Below are 9,150 nucleotides of genomic sequence, written 5' to 3'. Positions count from 1 at the left end.
AGTTGATGTAGATTTGTTCTTTAAAACCATGTCTTCTTCTTTCCAGGTCTATCTGGCAGCCTCTTTATTAGCCATACTAAACCAGCCGGTCAAGGTACGGCACTTGCGCAACATAAGGTACCAAACATTTAGTAATTTTGAATCATTTTCTCTATTTGATATATCCTCTGTATTGAATTCTGCCTGTTTCTCTCAGTATTCCTTGGTGCTTTACAGTGGCAGTATTGTGCCTGTATATCTCACGAAAGATGGGCAAGAAAAGCCAATGAAGTCCTTTCCACTTTTGGTGAGACACCATCTTCACCACCTTAATACAATGTCCACCCTGTACCACTCACTACCAGATGCTAATTAATGTACAAAACATCAAACCCCCCCTCTTTGTCCTCAAATGTATGCATTCATAATTCTTTCTAGAACATCCAGACCACTCGCAAATAACATTCACTCCACCATGCATGCCAAAGGGCGGGGACGTGTACCTGCTCTCTACTGGCAAATGATCCCAACATAAAGTGTTTACATATCCAGATCATTAGTCAAATCGTAACTGTTTCAAGGAACCATGAAGTACTAATACAAGGCCACATCTATTTTCAGAAAGGTGGAACAATCAAGGCTAAAACCGATCAAAGCAAACAAATGCTTAACCCATTCAACACCGTCGGCCGGTAAACCGGCCAGAGAGTACTCGCATCAAAATTATCTATTATTTTAGGAACCTAACTAACATATGATTCTTTTTATCAAATCTATCACTTTTCACAATGTCTGAAAACACTTATTTTATTTCAAATGACCATGTATTATCGACAGGATTAGAACTATAAACTATTTTTCGCAATGTTATTGAAAAATAAATAAATTCTCAGACACATGCTTTTGGCAAGGGTCCACGGCAAAGTTGTCAAAGAGCTTGGTAACGATGTTTCGAGAAAATAATAAACAACCTGAATCAACTGAAGAATAAAATCCACAACAGTACTCATAAAAGTTGTCAAATGTACATTATAACTTACTATTTCCATCTTTTTGAGCGATCGTGTAATGTAATTCAAGTGACATCTCGGCTTTCGACGCCTCGAACTTCACGCTCGGACACGATGTTTAATGCTAAAATATATGCATGAAGCATTTTTGTCACAGGTCATAACCTAGCACGATACATTCACTAAGTTCCATAATATACGTATAGGTGGTGATTTATTGCGTAACACGTTCAGAATGGCGTGATTTTACCCACAACATTCGTCCGAATCATTAGTTGTCGTTTACGAGGACGGTATTCATTGCTGTAATATGATTGGCTGCCTTAGGTCACGTGTACGATTTGACCAGTCACGATCCTTATATCAGACTGTGGCGAAAAAGCGTCATTAGAAACCCATTTTTATCCAATAAAATTGCTTCTAACAACTGTGAAAATACTCTTGGCAAGGGTACAGTGATATTGTTGATGTTCACAGCTTTCGAACGATACCTGCCATCAAACGAATCGCCTCACATGTTATGTTCATACGAAGCTTCGAAAATCGAGGTATTTCCCGCTGTTGTATTACCGAGCGGAAAGTCACTGATATCGGGAAATGACGACCATACATATTATTTGAGGAATCTGACTGAGAGACTGACATGGCTATACAGAAAGAGCTGCCACGGACAGTCGTATATTGTTGGAATCATGTAACACAGGACATTCGGTACAGGCTGCGTAAGCAAAATGCTATCACCAGATAGCTGTCTATTCCAGTCATTCGGAGATCCTTCTATTGACAAAAGCCCAGGAAGATTCAACCTCCAATATAAACACCACACGTTCAGTTGGATCGTTCAATATTACTTGGATCAAAATATGAAAGAAGACATTTTCAGTTTCAGTCAGTCCTAACTTCCCTTGGCATAACTTCAAGTAACGGAATCTGTGAAGTCTCTGCTTAAAAGTTTAGTTGATTTTAAAGGACACAGACTCGAACAAGTACGTTTAACCCCCTTCCATCTGCAAAACCTCTTTTACATATAAATCCAACAAGTTCAGGCAGCTGAAATTTAAAGACTGAACGCTGGAACCTTCAAATATAACTGTGCCTCAACCTGCAATGTACCAAGACAAGATCGTGGAAGCATATAAATCCTCAGGTGGTATCAATTTACCTAATCAGCAAAAGCCCCATTGTTCAGAACTGGTTGAGAGCAAAAGTGATCCATATGCTGTTGGATTCTATATAAAGGAGGCTGCCTATCGATAATGGTCTGTTACCATATCTTAGGTGCATAATTATCAGTAGCTCATCAAAATCAGACCCATAAATCTGACAACTTTAAAGAAGAATCGTCAGAAAAGTCAAGATAAGAAATGTGAAAGGAAGACTCCCCTTTGGATCAGTGTGAGTCAGTTCTCGACACGTCTTCTCTGGCTACTAAAATGTATTCTCTCTTTAAAACGCAAAAAAAAGTCCAATCTTTTGTTCGCATTGAAAAATATCCTTCGAAGTTTCCAGCACATCTCCAGATATTCAAGATGGTGTTCGTGAACTTTTAATGAAAGGTATTGGTATTTGTTTTTATAATACTCTTGTTTTTGAGCAATTACCTAGTAGCTCTTCCTTAAGATCACATTCTCGTTCACTCTCTCATTAGGTTGTTGACACTTGATATAATATAAAGGTTCATAATTATCTGTTCAGAGATGTTTGTTGAACACCATCCAAAGAAGACCACTGAAGCGGAAGATAGCGATCTGGCCCGTCACGTAAAGCGTGAACCCTTCGCACAAGCACCCGTTTGAAGCAACTTTGGGTGCCTAACAGACGTTTGTCAACAGGACTCATGATCATCAAAGGCAACGTCTGCAGTGGTGTTTTGCTTCTTTATTCATCCATAAAGTTTGTTGACAAATTTATCTTAAGGGTAATAAAAGGCTGTACTCCTCATCCAAAGATAGCCAGTATAAATGGTTCATCTGTCCTTACTTAGACTTTTGGAGGATAGGAAGTTACTGGAATGGAAAGAATATTATGCTGAGAAAGTATGGCTTTACGTGACTGCTGATTAAACTAATAAGAAACTGGTAAATAATTATAATAAAAGATTAATGAATGAAAACATATTTAATTGTATATTTCTGTTTGTATTATTAGACTGCTTATTCTACATCGGTGAATAATCATTTCCTGCTGCAGAATACACCTTTCTTACTGGAATAGTCGGAGGTTTCTGTGAGTACATCAACATACAAGTGAACTGGATGGAAAATCCTATTTCCTTGTATAAGTCGATTGCCGTCTGGTTTTCAGCAAACGGGGTCACTTCGATATTACCTCCCTCGGGAACATGGTCAAGCATCTTTCTGATAAGCTCGTATCCCACGTCGTCAGTATCTGCATACGTTGGACAGAACTCCCACAATTTCCTGGTTTCTTTAAGAGCTGCATAACCAATGACGTTACCAGAACTGGATTCCACTGCCACGAAGACACAGGTAGCGTCACCAATGATGCATCTGTGAAAGAGTGTTGTTCTCTTTATTGGATGTGTCCGTCCGTCGTATTTCTCCACTAGCTCCAGGGGAACGTCAGCTAATGGAAGAATGCGGAATTCAGTCCTCGGTAATGATGGAAGCTTCTGGTTGGTTTTCGTCAGCTGCAGATTGTGAATTTCATGTAAAGGCTTGAATGGTTCAAGAACATGCTCAGGCTTAAGTGCTGTGATTAAGACATTTTTCTCTTGAACTCCTGCTAATACTGCACTTTTCAGTTTCCCACCGATCCCTTGACTTCTGTATTTCTCATCGACAATAAACATTCCAGCGTGACAGGTTCTGTTGTCCTCATGATTGACCATGTTGCAGCTACCTAGACGTGAAAAAATAAACATATATCAATTCATATCAGTGAGGGAGGGTTAACGGCCAATGAACACTCCAGCGTAAGGTCGGAGGGAATTCCGAAGTGGTGTAGTTCTTAGACTATTATCACTAGCACGAACATAGGTGTGGTGCTGACATCTTTGAAACACTTTTAGGACGAATATGGAGTTTCAGGTCATGATGTCTTTTCTAACGCCTTGAAGACACTACTCTGTTGAATGACACCCTTACATGTGTGGTATATGCATGAAAATCAGTAAGATTTATTCCCGTCGCAACTTTGCACTGACGTCGAAAGTCCAGTTCAGAATATGCCCCCAAGACAAAGTAAACAGGGATCAAGATTTGGTATGTGTGAGGAATTCTTCGAGGGATGTCACCTGCACATTCTTATCGGTGTTTCATAGTTTTTCAGGGTTTCAATATATACCACACAAAGTTATTATGGATGAAGATTTGGTTACATAAATATCATCCAACAAAAGACTGAAATACCCCCCTACACAATGTTCCTAAGCCCCCTCAATTTCATGGGCGGGCAGAGACATACAGTGATGGCTACTGTGTGTTTGATGTGCTTGCAACCCTTATGTATTGTTTCAGAATCGTCGCACAACAGTATCAGAGAGCAGAACTACATGAATTTGGCAGATGCATCGGTACGCCTGAAACTGGGTGAACAGAACGCCATGTTGCAAACGTCTTTGGTTGTCAGCCAAAGTGTCACCAGCCGGACATGCACCAGATACCAAACGTTTGGATCGGTCACCCAGCTTACCACCATATAGCAGGGAGGCGAGTTTCTCGGGACATGGGATGAAACATATCTCCTAAACTTCCACATTTTCTTCTTCGACATAGTGATTTTTTTTATGTAAAGCACATTGTGTCGTTAAGCATAAATTATACTCACGGAGAGACAAAACATGGCTTCATTGCATATGACGAGGAGCGATGCGAGTGTCCGCAAGTGTTCATTCTGAACAATCTATCCTTGTTGGAGACTCATATTTTCTCTGTTCAGTGAATATATTTGCACTAACTTCATTCAATGTCGCTATTTCATATATGTTCCTCTCCTGATGTCAGCACTTCATGACAGCCACCACACTCAGACCCCTCGGAACGAGAGTGGCAATATATGTTCAGTGAGGCTGATCCGATCACAGGCATACACGTTTAGACTGGAGCGAAGATAACGCCAGTAGAACTGGCCTCAAGGACCTTTCACTATTAAATCCAGATATTGTCTGTACTTCACAGATCGTCGTGACCGAATGGAGGAAAATGTCACGATTCAAACGTAGCCGATCATGAACATGCGGAGTCACGTGACCTGGTGTGGAATCAGTAAAGCTCGAACACAAGTCCACTGTCCCCATGGAGTTGCCAGTCCGATCAATAAACATCAAAACTATCGAACGCATATGGAACGACCTTCATATTGACCTTTCACGACGCTCCGTGCTCTAACAACTCCACAGGAACAATCTTTCCTTGACAAACCAACCACAACGGTGCCAGGCTGTGGTCGCACCAAGTAGATCACAAAGCGCTGGCTGGATTTCGTCAATGAATTTGTTTGCGCATTTTGGGGTTTCTTGTGTGTGTTTTTTATGAACTTAACTGAAGCGATTTCTGAAATGAATACCCCATTATGATGTTTTCAATTTTTCGGACAAATTGTGTACAAGTCGCAAAACACGTTGAGATTCGAATCCCAACAACAACAGTGTTGTGTCAAAATACCGGTACACAGAACAATGCAATTTAATGTTTTGGAGGGTCAAATATACTCAACGAAGTTACAAGCTTGACACCCCATTGTTTTGGTAATAATTGTGAAGAAGTTCATTCTGTTTAGTTTCATGTTGTGCCATACGCACAGAAATGACACCTGATAAACATGATAATGGCGACAGACGAGTAACATTTTGTCGATGGCAGGGTACGAGGGTGACACAGGAGGGGGAAGGTCACATACAGGGTTGCGCCCGTAAGTTTGCCGGATTCGGATGATGAGCGTAATTGTTTTGGGATTATGTCGTGCCAATGGTCGATCTAAATGATTGTCGTCCAAAAGGATCTTACTGCCATATGGTATCGAGACAGAGCTTTGTCTCCAGTCCTTCTGTCAGTATTCCGATAGACGCATATATTTCAGGAACCTGTGGCATTTTCACGGTCATGCATGTACAAAAGGTTTCTTGTGATCTCTTGACAGCTAAACAATCTTTGTATGTTATATGCAATATAAAACCGCGACCTTAACGTCGAGATGACTGACAAATACCAACTGAAATATGAATTATCTAATTTCAGAACATTCAGTTTTCCTGAAATATACCTAAAAGTAATACTGATCAATACATTTGTTATATCTTGGGAAATATGTTTATAACACATTTCAATATTCTTTATAATGCACTTAATGCATAACCCAAATAGGGCCCTTTCGGTTGTTTTTGTTTTGCATACGTTTTTCATACTTTCAAGAAGTTCTCGGCAAAAAAGGCTTAAAACGTGCCATTTCAAAAGTGTGGCTCTAAACCTCGAATCATTGTCACCCAAATCATTGTTTAGACGTCGACGGGTCCGAAAAACATAAATTTGAAAGAATCTGCTTGCATTTCTCTATGCCACGGCTAACTGAAAATGGAAGATGGCGAGCCATTGGAATGCTTGAAACCGGAACACCCCAGCGCAACGTTGCACAGCAGCTTAACGTGCACATGACCACCATATGCCGCTTGTGGAACCGTTATCAACAAAACGCCGTCGTTGCAGACCGTCCCCGAACGATCCAACGATCGTTGGATTCGAACCACCTATCTGCGCCAAAGATGCCAACCAGCCACATTGACATCCCGAACAGTTCCTGGTGTCAACAGGATATCGCCAAGGACCATTCACCGGCGTCTGGCTGCCCACGGGATGGATCCCAGACGTCCTGCCAGACGACAAATTTTTAAATTACGTCACTAACGTCTACGACTGCAGCGGTGCTGAAAACATCTGCCTTGGAGAGCACTGCCGGGTCCATATTCCTTTTACAACTCGCTGATGGTCGAACGCCAGATCTGTCCCCAATCGAACACGTCTGGGACGAAATGGAGAGGAGATTGAGACGGTGCCTAAATTCTGCAGTCACGCTTCAGGAACTCCGCAGGTGCCTCCACAGATATGGAACACCATTTCACAAGACTTCTTGCGACGTTGGATTGGCTCTATGAGGCGCAGGCGTCAATCAGGCATCAATGCTCACGGTGGACATACACGTTATTGACTGTGTGAATTTCATTTCACCGTCCCCTCACTGTGACCTCATTAGCATGTGTCCGCCCTAACAGTTTAACATGTGCCATTTACAAACCTATTGTGTAATGATTTCCTTGCAACATTGAAAAAAGTCTCCCACACCCACACCCCATCCACACCCAGACACGCCCCCCTCCCCACAACACACATACTCCGTCCTCACACACATCCCATCCACACCATGCCCACACCATGCCCACACCCACGCAGCCCCCACACCCACGCAAGCACGTACGCACGCATGCACTCCCCCATATACCACTCATACGCGCGCCCTCTCCCACCCACCCGTTCCCACCCCCACACCACACCCCATCCATAGCGCACCTACACCCCATCCACACACACACCCACACCCCATCCATAGCACACACACCCCATCCATAGCACACCCCATCCACACCCCACACACACACCATCCACACCCCATCTACACACCCACGGCCCTCACACACACACACCCCATCCACACACACACACCCACCACACCTCATCCATACCACACCCCATCCACACCACACACACCTCATCATTCACACCCACGGCCCTCCCACACATACACCTCATCCATAACACCTCACCCATACCACGACCCATCCACACCACACCCACGGCCCTCCCACACATACACCTCATCTACACCACACACACCCCATCCACAGCACACCCACACCTCATCCACCACACCTTATCCACAATACACCCACACCCATCCACACACACCCATCCATACCACACCTCATCTAAACACACACACACACCACACCCCATCCACCACACCACACCCACCCACACACACACCCACACACACACACCATCCACAGCACACCCACACACCCCATCCATACCACAAACACAGACACACACGCACACACGCACGCACGCATGCACGTACGATCCACGATAGCATGGTGTGCTGAAGACCAGTTCTAACCCGGATCTTCACGGGTTTAACAAGTCAAGCGATATGCAAAGCAGCCACTTCGCTAGAGTACGTTTTTACTCACCAATGACCCTGCCGTCACTGCTTTCTGCCACCCACCAATCCGAGAGGCCGATGTCGTTAAACTTTATCAGAGTCGAGAGAGACAAATCCCACCCTTCTTGCTGGACCAACTTAGCCACACGCTTCAAGTCAGACCGGCCAGCCAAACGCCTGATCACGACACCGGCCATGCTCGTAGTGTTGCTTTGCACTGATGACTTGATGAACCACCTGTCAGTCACATTGGGATCGTCCACCACCTACGCTCGCTCGTGTCGTAACGAAATCCACCAATGATTGATACAAGTTTGAGGCAATGCTGGATGCCAGCAGATGATATGAATATATATAGATATTACGAAGCAGCAAAAGAAACCTCAGTTTCGAATTTTCCTTCGCAGAACAGATAACTGTAAACCCATTTAATGTTTTGATTGTATATTTTTTACAACATCTCCAACTTTACCTGAGCAAAGACATTCCTTCCCAAACTCAGAATGGAACCCAGGAAATGGCCTCAGAAACGCAACCTGATCTCGGAGATGGTACGGTGTTCTCCTTGTTTTGCACGTGCTGTTCACAAGGACCAGCCCTATAAAATGCAGCCCAAACCTGGTTGAAACATTCACATTACAACGTCAGCAGGATTCCGCTACTCACGACAGCTTTTCAATATTTCCTCTTTATCAAGTACAAAATTCGGACAAAGTTAAACGAATTTCAAAAGAACACTAATCAAAACAGAATGTCTTTTTCTCCAACATGTTTCGTTCTTTACTCTGTAAAACATTAAGACGACTTTAGTTTTTACGCCGTAATGGACCGACCTATGCTGACAGTCATACAGTGGTGAGCCTTGATCTACAACTCCGTAACAGTAACGCAGTGTGTGTGTGTGCGATGTTCATGCTGTTGATGGCTGGATTGTCTGATGCAGACTCGATTATTTACAGACCGCCCCCATATAGCTTGACTATTGCTG

At 43.2% G+C, this 9,150-nt stretch overlaps 1 protein-coding gene across 2 annotated transcripts; it reads right to left on the bottom strand.

The window, feature by feature from the left end:
- Positions 1-2,852: 2,852 nt before the first annotated feature.
- Positions 2,853-8,692, bottom strand: LOC124258365. Of its 2 annotated transcripts, none has more exons than XR_006893580.1 (3): positions 8,635-8,692; positions 8,191-8,399; positions 2,853-2,995 (listed from the first exon to the last, which is right to left on the bottom strand). XR_006893580.1 is itself a non-coding variant. In XM_046692456.1 (3 exons), exons 1-3 carry the CDS (start codon positions 8,646-8,648, stop codon positions 3,148-3,150), a joined length of 927 nt encoding a protein of 308 aa, XP_046548412.1. In that variant the 5' UTR covers positions 8,649-8,692; the 3' UTR covers positions 3,006-3,147. The 2 variants fall into 2 exon arrangements, 1 of the variants encoding a protein (XP_046548412.1); XM_046692456.1 differs by lacking the exon at positions 2,853-2,995 and adding an exon at positions 3,006-3,851.
- Positions 8,693-9,150: the final 458 nt, after the last annotated feature.

The sequence above is a fragment of the Haliotis rubra genome, unplaced genomic scaffold (assembly GCF_003918875.1).
Source record: "Haliotis rubra isolate DU_JTF1 unplaced genomic scaffold, ASM391887v1 Scf69, whole genome shotgun sequence".
NCBI classification, from domain to species: Eukaryota; Metazoa; Mollusca; class Gastropoda; order Lepetellida; family Haliotidae; genus Haliotis; species Haliotis rubra.
This window is presented reverse-complemented; position numbering and strand designations above follow the sequence as displayed.

Bases quoted from the DNA above. Each gene is read 5' to 3' on its own strand.
- LOC124258365 (XM_046692456.1), bottom strand. The intron at 3,852-8,190 runs GTGAGTAAAAAC...TTTCACGTCTAG, and splicing joins CAGTGACGGCAGGGTCATTG to GTAGCTGCAACATGGTCAAT.